Source organism: Oreochromis niloticus, linkage group LG8, assembly GCF_001858045.2.
Source record: "Oreochromis niloticus isolate F11D_XX linkage group LG8, O_niloticus_UMD_NMBU, whole genome shotgun sequence".
Lineage (NCBI taxonomy): Eukaryota > Metazoa > Chordata > Actinopteri > Cichliformes > Cichlidae > Oreochromis > Oreochromis niloticus.
The window spans coordinates 20,226,059-20,247,558 of record NC_031973.2 but is presented as its reverse complement, the minus strand read 5'-3'; the positions used below and the strand labels follow the sequence as shown (position 1 = coordinate 20,247,558).

Genomic DNA, 21,500 nt, shown 5'->3' with positions numbered 1-21,500 from the left:
CTTTGCTGGATTTTTTCCCTATTTTTTAAGAACATGACTTTCAGATACTGTTAATCTGTAGTAGATAGTGTATTATAGGCCAAAAGTATGCAGAATTACAAGAAACATGAACTTGCGCTGCCAGAACAGCCCTGACCCAGGAAAGCATGGACTCCATAAAACAAATATGTGTCTAGGTTTTTTTGCATTCATACCACAGAAACTGCCCTGAAAACTCAATATTTGTGTTTTCTGCCACTACTTATTTTGCCCTCCATTTCTCCAGTCTCCTCAAACTTTTTAAGAATACACTACACACCATGCTTTGAATCATCTTGTTGGTGTAATAATATTATTTTATGCTGATCAAAGAAGAGTCAGGAAAAAACGTTTTTTATGCTTGGAACAAAAAAAATAAAAGTTACTCTGAAGATGGTCAGGTACTAGGACTCAACTGAAAATGAGTGAAAAAGCAGTCAATGTCCAAATAAAAACTTCGAAAGACTTTCAGAAGATTTGGAGACCTATTGCTCAAAGCCTCCTTGGAAACAAAATATAAAGAAATGAGAGTGGCTCAAGACTTTTGCACAGTATTGAATTTTTACATTATGTATTTGCGTAAAGAGTACAAGGAGAGGTCACATTTTTCACAACTGAATAAACCATCTATTCAAGTGTCTTTTGGTTGTACTTAACAGTCTTATGGGAAGCTTTCAAGGCAACAAAATGAAATTCAAGCCATTTTTTGCTTTTATGCTAACGCATAAAAAAGACAGGAACGTTCATGAGCAGGCTGGGGATATTTCTGAAAACACATTTGGTGGAGTTCACTCATGCACTGTTGACTTGAAGATGCTGGAGGGGGCAAAATGCTCTGCGGATGACGTGCCCTGTTTGTCCCATCTGTGTCTGTTCGCATTTATCCCCGGGTAACACACTAGGGAAGAAGCTGTGAGCATGCCTCCACCCCCGCTTGAACATCCATACCGGTACTTAAACTAACCCAGTTCTTCAATAACAGGAAAAGTGCGTGCAAAGATGTTTCAAAATCAAATGTGTGAAGAAAACACATGAAAATAGGACATTGAGTCTTGTGTCACCAATTTCTGCAATTTAGCCAAACTGTGATGATAAGTACAGGGTGGCTTTTGTTGAGATAAAGCGATGCGATGGCTCTGATGTTTTCCTGTCTAGATGACTGTTTGGATGACCTAGAAGTATCATATCAGGAAGCTTCAAATTATCTGCAAAGAGCTGCAACAAGTCAGAGAGCTAACTTCATTTAAAACTACTTCAGCTCTCTGTCCTTTCATAGTTATATATCATTCTCTTTGCTATAGCTTAGCATAAAGAAGGGAATTACAGCGAAACAGTTTGCTCAGCTTTTTCCAAAGGTAACAAAATGCTAAGCACCCCACTATATTGTACAAAAGCACATCATTTCTTCATATTTTGCTAGGAAAATGGGAAATAGATACAAACACAAATGGAAATAAAGTATAGTCATTTCCTGGGAGGACAGCTCTAAGTTGCACCCACTCAAAAAACAAAAACAAGAATAGCACAGAGTACAATCCCACCCCTACTCCCATAAAGTTATTTCTCATTTTTACACATTGTGAGCTTTTAGAGGTCCTGATTAGGCAAATTTCAATACTGTTGCACAGAGCCAGGCAAGCCATTTACATAATTTACACTCCACTATGCTTGGCTAGCACACCACCATCACAGTGTTGATATTTCCCAAAGTGTCAAATTTTTTTCTTTATGCATATAAAAGAAGTATATTATGAATAAATGGGCCAAACATCATACATTAGTTTGCAAACATTACAGTGGAATAAGATGAAAGCTGAAAGCGAGGGACAAAGGGCAAAAAATAATACAGCATATGAAATGCAGAAGAGACAGTGCAGTGACACTGAAAATCCTTCCAGCACAGTGAGTTCATCGCATATTCAAAAGGAGATATTCAATTTGCTGTTTCAAAACAACTTCATAAAAGGAACACAAAGGAACAATGTTCACGTTTGAATCTCTTTCTACATCTGACTCACTTTTTTCTTTCAGATGCTGCACGCTGAGCTTTGAGCTGCCAGTCAAATTTTGATAAAACACACAGCCGATTGTGGGCAAATCTTCAATAAAGCCGTCTCCTGGAGTGAAAGAAAAAAAAGAAAAATCAAAACCAGACTTTTCAATATCAGAAAACACAAATATAAGACTTCACAGATCGATATCGTGAAGACATTTTTCAACATTCTTAATTCCGATTACAAACAAAGACGTTAGATTAATCAGTGCAGGGCTCCTTCTTGACCTCTCAACGGTCTGTCCACATGAACTGAACTGGCAGCTACAGGAAAAAACATCCTCCATGTCTAGGCCACAAATGCACGATGTGGTAGTTTTATGAAAGGGACAGGGCTGGCAGAAGAAGAAGAGAGCGAGAGAGGATGAAGAAGATCAACAGAGGGAGACATCAAGAGAATCAGAAAAGACAAATTTCTCACCAGATGCATCCTAAATAGAGTAGCAGAACTCATTTCTTGCTTCTGTTTCCGTCCCATTTTCCCTTCCCATCAATCAAGCTCTTTTGGAAAACTTTAGACCGACCGAGGTTACAAAGGAGGTGAAACCAAGCTGTCACATTCCTGCAAAATTGATCGAGTCTTTTATAGCTGCATGTGCTGACCAGTGCTGACCAGTATAGCTGTGTTGTCCAGAAACCTAGACTACAAAGCTAGTACTACACAGTAGTCGTGATCTATAATATACGGGATTTTATTGTCTTTTTTGCTCTACATGAAACCATATTTTACACATCGTATTCAATGCGACTTGAAACTAGCAAATGAAAGCATAACATAATTAGAGAAACAGGAGCAGTGATTGCATTTTTTATAAACTCCAAGACAATTAGCAAGAAGAGGAGTCGCCCCCTGCTGGAGAATGAATGCATGTTTATGCCACTTCCGCTTACGCCTTACTTTTCAGATCCAGAAGCCTTGTCTGTTCACCTGCTGTAATTACAAATATCTAGTCATCACATGGCAGCAACTTATTGCATTTAAGCATGTAGACAACAGTAGTGGTCAAGACAACATACTGAAATTCAAACTGAGCATCAGACTAGAGAGGAAAGGTGATTTAAGTGAATATAAAAGTGGCATGGTTGTTTGTGCCAGACAGGCTGCTCTGAGTGTCTCAGAAACTACTGATCTACTGGGAGTTTCCAACACAACCATCTCTCAGGTTTACAGAGGATGCTTCAAGAAAGATAAAATATCCAGTGAGCGACACTTGATGTCCTGTAGATGCAGGATCAGAGGACAATAGCCAGACTTCTTCAAGCTGATAGGACAGCAACAGTAACTCAAAAAAACACTTGTTACAACCAAGGTAAGAAGAGCGTCCCTGAATACAGAACATAATGAGCTACAGCAGCAGAAGACCACACCGAATATCACTGATGTTACCACAGAAGAGGAAGCTGAGACTCTGATGAGTCTTGATTTCTGCTGTGACATTCAGATGGTGCGGTCAGAATTTGTCATAAACAACATGCAAGCATAAGCATTTCATCCTGCCTCGCATCAATATTTTCTTGGCAAATTTTCGGTCCCTTTGGTTATCCTCCATATTGTTGCTGAACACGGTCATCTCTTTATGATCACAGAGTAGCCATCTTCTCCAGGCTATTTCCAGCAGGATAACATGTCATGTCAGTTCACATCATCTCAAACTGGTTTCTTGAACCTGACAGTGAGTTCACTGTACTCAAATGGCTTCCACTGCTGTGAAGAACTACAGACTGTGACATGGTTGGACAGGACATCATTTGTCCTCATTCTAGTCTAGTATACCAAACTATTTTTACCATAGAGACTGGAACAAAACAAACGAACCCTCAAACAAAACACCAGCAGTTTTCTAGTAATTCTCTAACCAAGGTAAAGATCACCAAGGTGATGTGTTAACTAGTGAGCATTATTGGCTCATTGGGCACATTTTGTTACCTTTGGAGAAAGCTTCCAGATTCACACAGCCTTTATGAAAAGCTCAGCTATTTTGTTGCTGTAGCTTGATATTTTTAGAATAGCAACGGACGATATTAATCTTCTCATGGAACATTTGGCAACAATGAATTTCCAAAAATGTGGAACTATTCTTGTAAGTTCGATTTGCAGAATTTTTGGCATTCTTCTGGGACAGAGTGGATAGAAAATGGATGAAAAAGATGAGTTATTTCTTACTGCAGACACAAGGCACCAACAGAGCATAAAAAAAGGTATTCATGAAGCCAGCAGGAGCAGAAGAGAGGGGATAAGATCAAGTAATCAGCACAAATCTCACCAGCAGGACCACCTGAGTCTGAAGAGACAAGAAACAGCCAATCAGCAGCGATTGCTGTGGTCGATGTCCTCAAAGACTCCTCTCCTCTCGTAACACAAAGCTACTGTCTGGCAGAGGTCCTCACATGGATACTGAGACACGCATAGACAGGTACAGATGGAGGATGAAAAACTGTGTTTGCATGAGGGAGGGGTAGCTAAACAATAGAGCTAAATATGACAAATGCACTCAGCAGCTGCTGATGTTGTGCTACCAGGTTACCATAGGTTGCTGAGGTTGCTCGTGGTCATTCACTCCTGCTCGGGTGGATGAAGCTGAAAGAGGATGGATGACAAAAGACAAAGAAAAGTGGGTAAAAGCATACATGTGTATGTCTGCCTGGGTGTGGGTGCAGAAAAAGCACAGCTAATCGCTTATTTTGGCAAGTTCTGAGCAATGGCAGACTGTGAGAGGAAAGTGTAGGAAACGTCTTGCAGATACACACCCTCACACACCAACCTTGAGTATTTGTGGTTTTTTAAAGAAAAAACATTCTGGCCTGCATGTCTAAAGGAGAACATTGCCCAAATGTTCCAGAGCTGAGCTCCAAACTTTGCAGGAGGAGAATGTGAAGAATGCTCTGACTCTTCTCTTCATAATGTGGAGAAATTGGACATGATAGAATCTGAGTATCAGGTTAGATTAGCTTAGAAGGCCATCCTGACCTGCACTGTTTAACCCCTTTTTATGAATATTGTCAGCAGCAGCTGTGCAAACCCACATTTGTGTGCAGAAGGTTATCTGATGAAACGGGTAATTACTGGAAGGGGTAGCCAAATGTTACTGGAAACGGCCTTGATTGTGTGTGTGTGTGTTTACCTTCAGAACACCATTCTTCCTGTGAAGTCTGATCACGGCCAGTAGGGTCAGGTACTTGACTTTGGATGTCACTGGCTTCCCTATTTTCACCTTCAGTCCTCCTCTCTTCTCTCAGATTGTTCCGTGTATTCCTGAGAGTGTCAGAGCAAAGCAATATCAGTGTTTACTTGAGATATGGGTTTGCCAATTTCATGCACGTCAAGCTCCTGATAGACAAGACATGGGTCAGTGATCCTTTTGGATGAAGATTTGTCACAGAGGCCGATATCTGTGAGGATGTTTGTTGTTAGATTTGATTCAAACCAGAGCTGTTACTGCTCTCGATCTCTGTGGTGAAGCTGGCCTCCATTTGAGTACTCTGTGTGCTCCTTCTGTGTGTGCGTGTGTCTGTGTGTGTGTTTGCGTGTGCGCTGCTTTAGTGGATGAGTTAAAACTGACATAATGACTTCAACATATGCAAGATTTCAACTTCACAACTTTACAAGCTAATAAGTGCCCACAAAGCATTTTTACTATGATAAGCTGTTGACATTTGTGGTAAAATGAGGCTAAAGATACTTTAAAAGTTAATTGGCATCATCTGTGATGCAGTTACATACATGAAAAAATGCTATAATGTGAAGTTACGATGTTTACACTTGCTGTGTCAGATATTAAAGAGAAATTCTCAAAGTTACAATAACTGAGTGACAATTTAGGGAGCCAGCATTTGATTTATGGCCGCACAGTAAAAATGCCCTGAACAGTTGTTTTGAATTTGGTTGAATTTGGTTTGGTGCCTTATGTCAGTAGTTGTCACTTTTGTACATTTTTATAATCATTGCTGAGGTGGGTACTACATTTTAAAAATCCAACTCTATTAATTAGTGCTATAAAGGTTTAGTCAGCTAGGATGACTCGAATGGAAGAAAACAGTTTCCTAGGTCTCAGTCTGTGCTGCTATATGCATAGTATGACCTACACTGTGGTTGAATGAGGTATGGTGTGTTGCATTACTTCCTCGTTGAGCTTGCTGGGCTGGAATGATGGAAAAATCCTGGTCATACTGCTGGGTTAAAAACTGGTAAGCAAACATGTAAGCTGCTTTGTGAAGCTGCCCTTACAACCAGAGTATGTTAAAGGACACTTGCGTGTTGTCTAGTGCTCTGTGGGTTGCTGATTAAACCACCCACAGAATTTGAAGCTAAAGTGGCAGCAGCAGAGAGTGGTGAAGTGCCATCCATACAAAGAGTATAACTGACAACAAGCTGCTTGAATGAGTGCTAAAACTCAGAACTGAGTTATTATTTTCCACTTCAAGTTCTGTTGTATCAAAGGTAATGGGCTTTTATTATTATTATTATTAATTTCTCTGTCTGAAATAAGGTCTGTCTTTAATAAAAATTTAGGAGATTTTCCAATTTTGTCCTATAATATAAAATCAATAAAAATAAAACAAACACAATTTTAAATCTTTTACACTTCCCAAACCTGTAGTTTGCTTTAAAAAAGTGGCTAAATGAGGCCTATTAAACATCATCACAGTCATTGAATATATATAAAAGATGGCCACACTGAGATCTTTGTCGTTCTGAAATCTGGGTTAGAATGACAATTAGGTTTTTTTTTTTTTTGGGGGGGGGGTTATTAATTAATGCTATAGTAGCAAGCTGCACAATGCACATACACAAATAATTATTAGTAATTACTGCTATGGTGAGCATTTCCTCTGTCACCATATTGGTTTTCTGGATGTGATTAGAAAGGGCGGGTGTAACTGTGGAACACACACACACACTCCTTGGATGTTATAAAGGTGGAAAAAAACCAAAAGGCTGTGAGCTTGTTTGTTTCTACTATTGGAATAACTGCAAGTTTTACTGCATCCAAGATTTTTTATCTCCAGATGTGCCTGCTTATTTATAGCCTAATATTGGTGATAATTCATGAAGATGATCTTGTTGTAAATGTCACAAACTTCACATAAAGCTTATTCTAAATTCAAAAAGCTACGGAAAAGTCTCCTTTTTTATATGAAACAATGACTAATGAAAAAAAAACATCATCCCTGCAGCACTCTATTTATACTTTGGCTCTGTCACTCTCTTCCTCACACAGACATTAAATATGCACTCTCCATAAGTTAAACAATACTGTTGTCATGATTTTGCTCCTCAGTGAGGTTCGTATACACAGACATTTATTTATATTTCTAAGCATGTGCTGACTCTGTCTTTAACTTTAACTGTGCTTTTTCCATCCCCTGAAATTAAATTATTCCTGACAGCTCTCTCCTTCATGGTCCATGTTACCCAGCATGTGACAGAAATACAGAGAGCAAAGACGTGGGCCAAGCCAGAGTTTACGACCTTTAACCAAAATGAAGTTTTTATTAAAGACTCAAATGTTTGTGGAACAGTGAAGGAAGTTTATTTTGGAGAACATGTTCAATCATGATGTACATTTCTTGCATTTCATACCTATATTAGATTTGGTACAAACCCTTCACTGTTGACATTATCACTTATTGGACTTGTCTTCTGTTTGATACTGGCAGCTTTAATTTGCCACTCTTCTAGTTGTTGATACTCTTGAATGATCTAATCTCAAAAGACTGCCATGTTTGCAAGCCTCATCTTGAAACTTGGCATGTATAATAAAATTGTGCTTCAAATTATTATGTGTGCAATCACTTTTAGCATTTATTGCCTCTAATGAACAAGGAGTGACGTTTTGGCTCAATTTTATTTTCTCTCTACTGACCTCTTCCCCCGTGTGTATTAAACACATTTCTGTCAGGGCCACTTTAGTCACAATAAAAATGTTATTTCCATCTACAGCTGTTTATATCTGGAAGTACGGCCCTATGCTGTGACTTTTCATCATGCCATGCACAAGCATGGAAAGATGCAGAAATGAGCAGGGGCATGGGAATGCACGGTAGACCTGACATTGATTAAGTTGGATACAGCATGAACAGCATGAAATGAAGGAGGTGGGTTGCAAAGCAGATTTCAGAGGAAGCAAGCCAAAATAACTCAAATAGCAGATCCAGAACCATCATCCAAAAATGCTCTCTGTAATTCTTTATGTGTTTTTTTTAATAATTAATGAAGGTAACGTGCTGAGAGATGTTAAAAAAGACACAAGCCAGTTCACCTACCTATGATAAGTTCCTGGGTCAGCGATATTCCACGTCACCTCTTGCCCAAAAAACCCCACATGATTGCCGTCCTCTGTCCATAGTCCAGCTGAACCATCAACTGATGCTGTCAGGACAAACAGTCTGTCAAACACTTCAAGGACTTCCACACATATCAAAGCCCTTTTGTGAGCCCTCCAAGATTGCAGCAGTGGAGGTTGTTCACAAGTTGCCTGTATGAAAGGAGAATATGTCAAGTATATGGGGATAAGAGGTGCAGTACACCAGGTGCAATCTTATTCCCAGCACACCTCAGGTTGGATGTCCATTGCATAGGAAGAAATGTCCCAAATCTGAAGTGAGCCCGTTGTGTCACCTGAGATCAGAATGGTGTTTTTAGACTGATCTGAGTTCAGGCTAAGCACACGCTCACCTGGCTGCTCTGGAGCGTAGAAATGACCTGGGGGGGAAAAAACAGAAAAAATAGACTTGTGCTCGTAAACTCATCCAAGCATAAAGTACTAAGTACAATCTAAAAGAAATTTGCTTGTAACAATAGGCTTGGATATATCTTTATAGGCAGTTAAAAAGTCTGCTGGTTCACTCAAAACTGCATGCAAGCAAATCTATTTATATTCTGCTTTTGTACCATTTTCAAGAATTCTTTCTTCACTTCATAACAAATGTACTTCTGAGACAAACTGCAAACCTTTAAACAGATTTTAGTTGTCACCTGCATTCCTCTTATGTCATGATTTCAAATTCCTCTCTCTGCTGCAAGCATGCACAGACGCATAGATACATATATAAATCTATACAGACATACAGTTCACTCACATGCACTCATGCAAGCCTGTACCCATATGCAGTGGTTACAGTGCATGAATCCCACACCACTAAACACAGATGGGATCTGGAAAGAGACATAGTTGTGGGCTGCCAGGAATGGTACCGGCTGGCAGCCAAGTCGACAGTTCAGCCTAACTGTCACTGCCTGCACGGGCTGTTTGTAAATCCTTCTTATGGGAGGAGGAGAATTAGAAGTGATGGATGATTAAGAGTTTTTATCTTAGATTAATGTTTTCTAGTGCAGCGTCTTTTTTTTTTTTTTTTTTTTTTTGAAGGAACTCACATCAATCTCTTCTTTAAGCTTTTTTTTGTGCATCCCACTCACCGTAACTGCGATTCTCACCAGTGATGCTCCAAAAGCACAGCCAACCACCTTGGGATGACACTAGGACACCCTTGTTTCTTAATTGTTTCCTGCCAGCTCGATGCTGAAGGAACAAGATGCTATCCACGGGGAGAGCTGACCTGGATGCATGCAAACAGAAATAAAACCACAATAATGAATATGTCACTATCGGCTAAGGATGCAAGATACTTGACTTTATTTCTTCATTATTTAATCAACTGTCAGGAAAATTAATGAGCAATTAGTCTGATTATGTCTTTGTCACTTTAATGACTTATTCCTTTATACCTTTACCGTTCACACATGATGATAAAAGTTCTGACATTTTACAGATATTTGATATTTCAATAATAATCTCCATGTTATTTAAACATTTGTTAATCTAGGCTTTTATTGTGTGTTATCATCAATGAAGACCGCAGGGATCCAAAGATAAATTATTTTTTACCATGTCAGCAACAAAATTTGATCTGGGATACACGAAACATGACATAAATTAGTAGATAAATCATTAGTAAATTAAAGTTTCTGATGCATGCTGATTTGTTTCGTGTCAAAATCTGCAAGTCATATACATCAAGTTTATTAGTAAACCCTCACTGACTGCAAGACAGCACTTGGAGCTGCATCTCCTTACCGTGCCTGCGTCCCTCTCTGCAGGTGGAGCATCGGTTTTTGTGTCTCCATGCTCCAGATCACTACCTCTCCATCATAACTGGCTGTAGCAACAACGCTCAGAGCGGAGCACTGACACACAGCCAAGACGTCTGACTTGTGGACACCGCTGGACTTCCAGGACGTTTCTGCTCTCACCTTCAAGTCCTTTAGTGCATGAGTAAAAGAAAAATAAAGCACAGCTTACTATGTGCACAAGCATTTTGGTTGAAATGACGACATGATGCTTCTAACTGTGTGCTTATAAACTGTGTTAATAAATGAGCTGAAATAACTGGTAATTGTCTCTTCTGTGGAAGCTTTACTTACTTCCCCAAGTTGCTCATAAAAAAAGTGCACCATGTTGCAGTAGACTTCTTTTAAACAAATTATGGATCTGTGAAGAATTTGAACTTACCAGGGACGTATATAACGTATGCATATATATAACTGCAATTTACTGATTTGTGATTGCCCCTCTAGGTTTTGGAATTGAAAAAAGTATATATAACAAAACAGAGAGGCTAAGTTCTGCTTAAGCGAGGGACTTTACAGTGAGAAATATTATGTAACTGGGCAGAGGTAAGGAAAAAAGCAGCATTAAGAATCTGCTGCAGAAGCATAAATACTCAGTGCTACTACTGTTCGCTTTAACAGATGACTCCAACCACAGAGCAGATGGCAGCTGAAGGTTGAGAGGTAAAATGTAACACAAGAATTTGAAGCTTGAGAATAATGTGCAAATGCAGACTGTTATATATTTATACACTGAGACCTGTGCAGCAGCATGCATAGCTGTAGGTGGATGTGGGTTTGTATTTATGCGCTGAAAAGACTTTCGAGACTTTCTTCACTACTGACAGGAAAACAGAAGACTTCTGAATTATTATACTGAATATGATGGGACAAGTTAGTGTTATTATTGGAGGAAATATTTTCTGAGCCTAATTTGGACCACAGTCTTCTTAAGCCCAAGTTGTTGTTGGCATTGTTAAGAAAAACACTCTGTTTTAAGTCTGTACTAGATTAGTCACTATGGTGACAGCTGTTTGTGTAGGACCCATCACGCTGCTTTCAACATCTGGGGAAGAACTTGTAGCAAGAAAAAAAATCTGTCAAGGCTAAAACTCTGTGAGACTAATTTTATAGCATCTTAATATATCTGAGCTTCTTGGCGGTAATTGGGTGGACTGCATTACCCAGAATCACCTGTCAATCAAAAGTTTATGTAATGCATTTAATGCTGTGTTATGTTGTTCTTTCTTGACCCACAGCTAATGAATTTTTTTCACTGCCTTTCCAATCTGAGAATCTGCAGCTACCGTCAGATGACTAAGTGTGTGGAGATGAAGGTCAATGTTATAAATCTAATGGAGGTTCTCAGTCATCCAGATCACAGTAAGTTTGAGAGCTTGAAAAGAAAAAACAAATGGACATTTCTAGGTTTGTAAAGACCTTCCAGCTATCAGCACTTCCCCACGTGCTTCAGCTTTTTTTCTTCTTTTGTTCCTTTCTGACGGTCGGCAGGGAAGGTCGTCCACGAAGTAAATACATCGCTGTGGGTGCCGCAGGGTTTCCATCTTTGTCAGCGATGCACTTCCAGGCCTTGCGATCTCTGGCTTTGACCTTTGCTTGCTCGGGGGTTAGATGTCATTGTTGAAGATCGTCTTCAGTTTGCTTGATCCAAGTCTTCTTGGGCGCGTTACGCTTGATTCTCTAGTGGGTGGCCAAACCATTGCAGTCGTCGCTTCTAGATCAGCTCTTCCATCGAGGGCTGATGGTGACATTGACTACGCATCACACTGTTGCTGAGACGGTCACGGAGGGACACCCGGAGAATCTGATGCAAACAGCGCATTTGGAAGACCTCGAGCTTGTTGAGGTCGTGCTTGAGGATAACCCAGGTCTCAGATCCATAGAAAAGAATGGGCAATACCAGTTTGCAGTACAGGTGGATTTTGGTGATGAGGGTGACATTTGTCTTGCTTCAACTACCACACCTTACCTGTAATGACCTCAGTAGGTAAAATGTGGATTGTTTCTATATATATTCATACAAGCAACACAAGATGTAGGACATTCTGCCTTCTTCTTTCAAACTCTCAACACTTGTTGTTCTTTACCGGGACTGTTTATCTGCACTTAACCAAAGCCTGATAAAACCTGATTGATCAATACTGCAAGCGACAACACAAAACTTCCAGTACCCCAAATTCTGCTGTTTGCCTACAAATTCAGCGTGTTCCTATGATGATATAGCTATACTGTTTATGGAAAAGGCCAGCTGGTTTCTTGTTGTGTTGAATCTACACGTTCTCTCTGGGTACATACATGTTAGGTTGATATAATAATTGTAGGTGTATTTGTGAACGCTTGTCTCTCTTTGTTAGCCTTGTGATTCATTGGTGACCTGTCCAAGGTGTACTTGGCCTCTCTCACTCTATGACACCTAAGATAGGCGTTTTCACCCTGAAACAGTAAAGAAAATGATGGATGGATGGGTGGATGACTATTGACTGTATAAATGGCATCCATGGAGCTCTTTTGTCAAAAGACAAAAGACAGAGCAGAAAAGGATAGTAAAACCCAGAGTACCAAGTCAATCTTAATTTTAGGATATTTTAGGACCGAAAGATAAACTATAATCCTCCCTGAACATACTTTTTCTTTCTTCTCTGCGAAACTAGAGGAGGAAGAAAAACATTGTTTTCCAGCCTGGTGTTCAGTAACCCTTAAAACTGTATTTATGTGACAGTGTGGATTATAACTTTAACGCACCCTTGATTTTACCTTGTCTCCTGCAATGCTGTACTGAGTGATGCACTGGCTCCACCCCACAGCCAGTAGACGGTTGTCGTGGAGACAGGTCAACCCAGTGACTTCAGAGTTGGTGACGGGCTCCAGCTTGTGTAAGTTTAGGCCATTTAGTAGATTCCACACCTGCTTGGGGAGTGGCCAACACTCTGATTTATGTATTTCACACATTGATGCTTTATAGTGAAATTTCTTTCTCTATATAATAATAAGTAATAAGATGCGGTATTGAACCTTCATAGTGCCATTACGAGCTCCCGTGATTAGTCTTCTGTGAGAGGAGTCCAGTGCCATACAGGAGAGCACCTCTTCTCCATGAGCATTTAAAATGTAAAGCCGCCTCTTTCCTGTCTCTACATCCCACAGAAAGACCGATGAGTCAGCATGTCCAGTCACCACCTGCCTCAGGGTGGGGTTGTACAAGGCACATGAGAGGTATGGACCCTGTTTAAATTCTGTCCTGAATTCCTCATCTGTCAACCAACCCCCTCCTCCTCTTCTCTTTTCTGACAGATTGAGCACTGCCAGGTAATCTTTGCAGGCCACCACTAAATGAGGTTGCATTTCATCAGGAAGAGGAGGGCTAAGCAACAGAAAGGGGAAATTTCCATGTTCTGGGATGCGACCTGGTTGCAGACAGGGAAACTGCAGGCGGAGAACTTTCAAACACTGATGGGTAGAAATGTCCCAAACTCTTAGTTCCTGGCAAAAGAAGACAAATGCAAACGCTCAATTGGCATATATTCACATATAAACTACAATTATGTGTGCATTTATGGTAAATCCTAATTCACTCACAGCATCTCTAGAGTAGCTGAAGATCTGCCCGACATGTTGGTAAATTGCAACATCCAGTACCGTGGTGTGGTGACCCAGCAGTGTAGCCACAGGACTTGAAGTCACGTATCGTGACCACAGTCTGACTTTTCGGTCAGAGCCTCCTGTAACCATCAACTGCAGGGATGTGTTGTAGTCGAAACACTTGGCTCCCTGACATGAGGCAAAAGCATTAATACTGTATAGTATACAGAAGATGGTGTTTTATGCAGGTGAAAATACAAGTGGTGATAAATGCTTCTTTCCTTTCAAAAATACATGACTGAGGTTTTTATTTTACAATGTTCAGACAGTTATTTGGAGAGTAAAGCTAGGGTACTCATTCAAAAAAAAGCCATTGTGAATAACAGGAAGCATCACCACCCAGTTTTACTCCTTTCATAGCAGCCGGCGACACTGTCTGCTTCTGCATACTGGGTGGGACTGAACTTTATTAAATGACACATGCTGTGTTTGCTCTTCTAGATAAAACTGGCCAGTTATAACAGCATTTATTATACTGTAACACTTTCACTCTAGGACATTTAATACTATATAACACTCTTTCTCGATTAAAGATGAAAGTTTATTTTCACATGTCAACCTGCCCTCGTAGGTCTGTGTCACCCAGACCACAGTGCTGTGACCCACAGGTCTGACTGACCTTGATCCAGATCAGAAGTGGATAACTACGAAAATCAGCCTATTTCCTTTCCTTTTCTTTTTTAATAATTTGACAGGCGGCTACAGAGATATTTCTTTCGTCTGGATATTTTAACATCTTCAATAAATAATAGCCACAACATGAGAACTGTATAATAATTTGAAGTTGCTGAAGTTGTATACAGAGAAATGCCAGCCTTTGGGGATATTTCCTTCTTTCATGTCTAGTGTAAGTAGGACAACAATGCAAATATGCAAACTGCAAATTCCGTAAATGATGCAACAACTTTGCTGTTCCTACTGTTGCTGTGGATGGAGACATGCAATACAATTTACTACTTGTTCTTTGTACCAAGTTGTACAGTGAAAATTAAACAAAAGTGTCACAAACAGGAAACTGAAGCAATTCACCTTCAAAGTAAAAGTGTGCCTTTTCTTCATACTGGTAATTTAAAAGAAACTTTATAAAATATGAAATAAAGATAAAAGTTTCCCAATCACATTATCTGGGTGTGTATTTTTATACTGGGCCAAAGTGAAACTACATTAAGCTAACATTTTTGATATGCAGACCTTTAATCACAATTCATTTCTGCTAGATTGAGGCAAACTGTATTTTGTATGAACAATAGCCCACAACAGGCAGCGACGTTTCAAGATCTTATAAATAAAACAATTAAACTAAAACGTATTGTGTGAAGGGGAGGATACTGATTTAGACACTACTCTAGAAGTTGTTTTATAAGAACACCTTTGATTTAATTTCTTCAGTTATAATAAATGTAGCCATTAAGGCCTGTTATTCAAAATAAAAGAGGTAATTTTAATGAGCTTATGTCCTGACAAATCAACGGAGTTGACCCTGGCTTGGCTCACTCTAGCATGTAGAGGCCCAATTAAAATTAAATTAAAATTAGACCTATAGTAACTGTTTCCACTGTTATTTATTATAAATAATTATGCTTCTAACAATGACCAAAAGTGGTCCAAACTGGTAAACCTGGCAAAACGTATCTAATGAAGTGGCCAATGAGTGTATTATCAGTCAAATTGACCTTGTTACCTTGTTGATTACCTGCTTAAATTTCCAAATGTAAGGCTCCTGCTTCAACGACACATTCATAAAGACCACAGATGTGGTGTCACTTTCTGACGATGTCATGATGACATTGGTACTGGGTTCAAACATTACTCTGGTAATTGGTTCCTGGTGGATGCTGGGGATGTGCTGATAGGACACCATGTCGCTGTGTTTGCCAAGATCCTGTGAAGAACGAGGGTGAAACAAGTAAAACCAGTGAGTTCAAATAATGTTTGAGGAAAAGTTGTCGTGTAAGCAGCAACTCTTCAAAGCTTCTGTAACAGAGTTCAGTAAATAGAGGAGGGAAAACCTACTTGGAAAAAGATCCTTTGTGGACCTTTGTCTCTCTTTGATGGTTTCTTAAAAAGTCCCTTGGATGAGTTCAGGAACCACATTAGGTGGACTCCTCCTTTTTCATCCCCCAGTAGCAGCAGAGGAGGCTGTTCTAGACTCTTGGAGTGAAAACCCTTTAGATTGAATTGATGCATTTAGTGCTTTCCAAATAAAGACATCCAGCTAAAACAGAAACATCTCGTACAAACAATTGTCCTACCTGCACGTCATACCAGTAACACAGACATGTCGGCACACTGCGAAACCCTGGGAGCAATTATAGGACAAAGAGTTAACAATATTTCGGGGTGTCACGTAGTTTAGTTGGGTTTTGTTAGGAATAAAAGTACCATATAGGTGAATTTCCTCCAACAAACAGTTTGAAGAAATAGTAACAAAGCGCAAGTCCCTGCAGTCAGTTGCTATGGCAATCCTATGGACGTTGCCCATGTACACAGCATCGGTGGTCCAACCCCTGAATCTCCTTGTGTTTGCCACTTCCTCTGTTGGGTCTCCAGCAAGCTGGTTTAAATAGAAAAACGTGAGTGAGTGTGCTGTAATTCCACGTGGATATTAAAGTGGCAACATGATGTCACTCACCCCTAAAGTTTTGAGGGTGTGTAGGCTGCTGTTCCAGACGGTGATCTGACCCCCCTTACTGATGCTAATATAGCGGAGTGGAGGAGGATGGGAAACAGCAACCACACGGACTGTTGGCTCCCGCTGCAGAGCAATAAGTATGAGACAAGTGTAATCAATTAGAGAAAGGTTACAGGAGGAAAAAAGTAATGGTTGTCGAAAATAACATATAACTCAGGGCTGAAAAATGGAAAAAATAAGATGCTTCATCTTTCATCTATTATAGTAATGGAACACTTTATTCATTATAATTTATAGGAGCAGCTGAATGCACTCTTTTATACTTACGTTGCTTAGATTTAACAGACCCTGATGAACCCTAGAGTTATTAAAAAGGTTTGGCAAACTGCCCTGTTAAACTCCTGCAGGGTGAAATCCAAAAGCAGCGAATGATACTATAATAATATATAAGAATATCTTCACAGGCCAGGTGAAAATAATTAAAATAATGAGTTCCAAGGTCTGTTTAGCTTCTTTAGCCATTTAATACAGCCTGGTTAGCCTGTAACCATTATGGCCAAGGCAAGAAAGTCATCACAAATCATGTGTGTTTCACTACTGCAACCAGTCAAAATGTCTCAAAAAGAGCCCTAAGACCCAATTTTTGGCCACAGAAGAACTCTTCAAGCTAGGCTATCAAGCTAAATAAGCTATAGAAAATATGACCACCTAATACTTTCCTCTGAAGTCAGGTAATAAATTAATACAGTCCAACATTATTATATTCTCGTACCTTTGTTGGTCATCTTCCAAGAACAATGGTTCTGTCTCTTAATTGTATAGTTGCTAACTTTATCTTTGTGCCACTGTTATTTTTACTAGAGACTGTTAGCTTAGCTGAAATGAAGAAAAAGTTTACATAGTTGTCAAGGGACATAAAACCTTTTTTAAAAAGCTTTAAATAGACAAAAAGGGCTTTGTAGTGCACTCCACTGTCAATTTTGTTTTTATTTATATGAGTGATAATCTTTATATTGAAAGTAGTAATTTAATTCTAAGTCATAAAATAAATTCAGCTTTAAGATAAAGTAGCTTAAAGTGAGTTACAGTGACTTGCTGTATTGGATTTGCTTGTAAAGAAGCTTGTACATTCATCTCCTACAAATACACAGCATGCTAAAATATTTCCCTAAATTTTCAACTTTTTTTTACATGAAAGTTTAAACAACCTATTAATAAGCATCAAACGTTTAGGAAATAAATATAGCATTAACAATAGAGAAAGTAGACTATATTAATAATAGCAGTATATTTTGTATCATATGTATCAATGTATATGTGTATGCTGCTGTCAGTCGCTATCCTTTACAGTGGAGAGGTTAAAAGTAGAAGCTAAAGGACTCAGCAAAGCCAATTTTAAATAGGAGGACTCAGCTTTTAAAATATCAGAAATAATCTGTGTTCCTAATTTCATTGTTTTCTCTTTTTTCTCTTTTTAAATTACATTTTTTACAATTACAAAAAGATTTTGAAAATCTTTTCAAAAATTCTTTTTTAAAAATTTTAATTACATGAAAAATGTTTTCAAAAGAGATTTTTATTGAGTGTTTATTGATAAATCCATAAATCCATTTTCCATTTGATTTTTTTTATTAATTAAATAAATATTTTTTGCACATTTTTTTCATTTAAAATATCTGACAGTTATAGATAAATATAATGTCTAAATATACAACAACAATTTATTTACAATTTAAGTAAGTTGTCATTGATTTTAATATATTTATACTGTACAAATCATTTATAAATGGTTAATTGCATTTCGTCTGGGTCTCTTTTTACTGGGTAGTAAAATATAAATGTTCCATTTAGTAAAATACTGTTATTCTTAAATAGTTAATAAATATTTTTTACTTTTTATATCTTTTTCCAAATACCAGCTTAGAGTCACTGACCATTACTCTCTATAACTGTTTTTCCTTTTGAGCTACAAAATATTATAATCCATTTTAGTTTCTTTTCCCCAGTGTTGCAAACAAGTTTGTTTAAATCATGTTATAATGTTGTTCATTTTAGTATTTGGATAGCAGTGTTGCTTTGAGACTGTGTTTTTTCTGCTGCACTCAGCACTTGTTTTTGGTAGGTTTTTGAAACTTGAATTCTCTAAATGTTAGTTTTGACTAGGCAGCTGCCTAATTCTGGTAAGTAATCAAAGAAAACTGTCTAAAAATCAGACCATCTGACCACGATGCACCAGAGTTACCTTGTTATGAGAGCAATGTCTAATCTGAGGCTGGGCCTCCAGCAGAGCAGCTGTGGGAATGGAGGCCCGCTGTCGCTCAGTGTACTCCAAAAGCAAGTAGGAACACAGCTGCTGCCATTTTATTTGTCCAGTGCAGCTGATATCTACCTAGACATGAAGAATGTAAAATTCAAATCAGCACTAAGCCACAGTCGTCTTTTAATAGGACAGTCAGTTCAAACCAGTAATAGACTGACAGGATGCTGTTTTATAAACAATTTTTTCTAATAATGGATTACAATATAACCCGCATCCAGTTTTGTCAGACTAATAAAAAATAACTTTTACTTTTTACCTCATCAAAGAATCTCTTGCACCACGTGTCCTCAATATTTGGGCCAATGACAGACTTCAGAACGTCCCAAAACTCCTCAAACGTCAATCCACGTTCTTCACTTGTACCTCTATTGCTTCCCTTCAGCTTGTGTTCCTGTGTCTGAAGTCCAGCCTTTGAACAGGTAAAAGCATTTCTCAGAAGCTGTAGGTGCTCTGGGCTCAGTTTCTCTGCAGGACTGACACCGCAGGCTGGATCACTGCAGAAAGCAGCACATCAATGATCAGTGAAATGAAAAACAGAAGTAGAATAAAATGTGGAGGACATTGCCAATAAGGCAGCACCCCAGCTTAAAACACGAGTATTACTTAAGCATTAAAGAACTGTTAAGTTCAGTGCCTAACCCCTATTTTATTTTTTATTTCTGATTCTTTATTGAAGCCCTTACATCACCGACAGCTAGTAAAAAGCTCACTACAGAATGAATGCAGCACTCCCATGTGGTAGTTTTGATATAACACACTTTTTTTCCAAATAAAGGGAATAAGTAATGAAAGAACATGTAAAGTTAGGGGGATGTGTTTTTAAGAAAAGCACTCCCTGCCACCAGCAACTCCAGTGTGGGCCTGTTGCTAAGGGAAACTAACAATAAGTCACATGTCTTACTATTGTGAGGTCTTTTCCTGGTCCATTGGGGCATACATGAGTGGTCCTTTACATCATACACATTACTCACAATCACCAAATGGAACAATAAAATAATTAAGTAATAAAGAAGCTGTTGTATCTGAGTTTAAACTGTGTGGAGTGGATGAAAGAGAAAAGAATGGAGAAATGTGTGAATTTAAGAAGTTATTTGAAAGTTTGATACCAGTGTTCAGCTTCTATTGACTTTTCATTAATTGTTGGAAGGTGGAAAATTGGACTCAAGTACAAACAATGAAAGTTAAAATGTTTTTTTTTTTTTTTTTTTTTTTAGCTTATTAGAAGATATAGGACAGAATCACATATAAGAATATGTCAGCAGGCACTACTATCCAGAGGTAAAGAAAATCCATATCAATGTGCAAAGTTTATAAAACAGGATTTTGTACATAAAGCAATCCCTAATTAAAAATAATCTTTGATGTTTGCCAAGACCAAACAAAAGGAAAAAACTTACCAAAATCTGCTGTGTGGCACCTCTTTCTCATAAAGTGTCCACAATTTGTTTCTAAAAGTATCCATAGTGATAGCCCGATTCTACCTTTATCACAGTCTGAACTCCTCCTTAAACTCTTCTTTTATCTGTATTTTATGGTGAGCATGACAAAGAAATGAAGAAAGAAGCCAAGACTTCTGTATAAATGAGTTAAGTCGACTCTGCGATCCTGGCTGTGCCTTGAGCCTAACCATGCACAGCCGTTGTTTCTGTCCACTCCTCTCGCTTTTCATGCAGTCCTCAAATAAAGCCTGTTGTCTTCAGACAGGGAAGGAATGTCCACATCCACAGACGCTATCGGTCGCAAATGTTTGACCAACCGACAAAAGATAGTCAACACGTCTCTGAAGAGAGTGCCAAGGAGACCTGAGAATTTCCAAAGTCTGTTTGGGGCAACAGAGCCACAAACCCCACAGACGTGCCCTCTGTGGGTTAATCATTTACAGAAGCAAAGTTAGTCACCACCAATCAAGAATTTATCAAGAATCTATGTATATGGGATATAGTTTCTCTGATCAAGCATAAATAGGACTCTCCAGAAATCCTAGAGATTAAATCAGGAACATCTATATTCAAAATTAAGAAAGGGTAAAAGCGGAAAGTCATGATATGGTGGCACATTTTCAGCTATTCCTACCGTTCTTCAACTGATGTAGTTTAATCATTGCCAGGCAACCAGCAGCAGTTTGGTTCCTTATAATGAGCTATCAAAAGTGCTGTTTTACTATGTTTAATGAATTTACTCAAGTCACAGTGTTTCCCAGTCTGCTGAGCAAGTCCTTAAACTTGATCTCCTTTTAGGCTTGCAATGTCATTTAAAGCAACCTTCTTTTATGCATCTGATAAAAGAGTCAATAACAGTTAAGAAGTCAATAATAAGCTCAAAAGTACTGACCCACTGAGCGTTTTATAATGCATGTAAAGAGTAAAAATAAAAAGGGACAAGTGGAAATGATAACACATATGTTAATAATTATATTATTAAGTACCCCCACTTTGGTTTTGGTGTGTCCAGAATGAATAACCTGCACAGGCAGAAACTGCTAGAGGAAACATTATGTATATGTATTATATATAATTTAAAATATGATATACTGTTAGTAGACATTATTAAAAACTACCCATTCATCCATTCTCTCCCACCCATCCTGTCAGGGAGGGTACTGTAGTTCCTTTATCTACATGGCTTTAACAACCCACAAAGACTCTACATGGAGAATTAACTACAAACTTGTAAATATCAATTTAGACCTCAAAAACACAAATATGGTAGT

At 38.6% G+C, this 21,500-nt stretch overlaps 1 protein-coding gene across 5 annotated transcripts; it reads right to left on the bottom strand.

The window, feature by feature from the left end:
* Window positions 1–1,114: 1,114 nt before the first annotated feature.
* Window positions 1,115–20,788, bottom strand: LOC100711354 (WD repeat-containing protein 49). 5 transcript variants are annotated; one of them, XR_002063194.2, is made up of 19 exons: window positions 20,188–20,788; window positions 19,047–19,284; window positions 18,713–18,859; window positions 16,471–16,593; window positions 16,221–16,392; window positions 16,091–16,137; window positions 15,852–16,004; window positions 15,532–15,720; window positions 13,776–13,967; window positions 13,212–13,679; window positions 12,942–13,103; window positions 10,147–10,331; window positions 9,489–9,628; window positions 8,626–8,774; window positions 8,336–8,547; window positions 5,194–5,324; window positions 4,597–4,649; window positions 2,493–4,466; window positions 1,115–2,135 (listed from the first exon to the last, which is right to left on the bottom strand). XR_002063194.2 is itself a non-coding variant. In XM_013273273.3 (19 exons), exons 1-18 carry the CDS (start codon window positions 20,250–20,252, stop codon window positions 4,377–4,379), a joined length of 2,916 nt encoding a protein of 971 aa, XP_013128727.1. In that variant the 5' UTR covers window positions 20,253–20,788; the 3' UTR covers window positions 1,115–2,135; window positions 4,336–4,376. The 5 variants fall into 5 exon arrangements, 4 of the variants coding, with proteins under 4 accessions (XP_013128727.1, XP_025765385.1, XP_013128733.1 ...); XM_013273273.3 differs by having other exon boundaries at window positions 4,336–4,466; XM_025909600.1 differs by having other exon boundaries at window positions 4,336–4,466; window positions 15,852–15,989.
* Window positions 20,789–21,500: the final 712 nt, after the last annotated feature.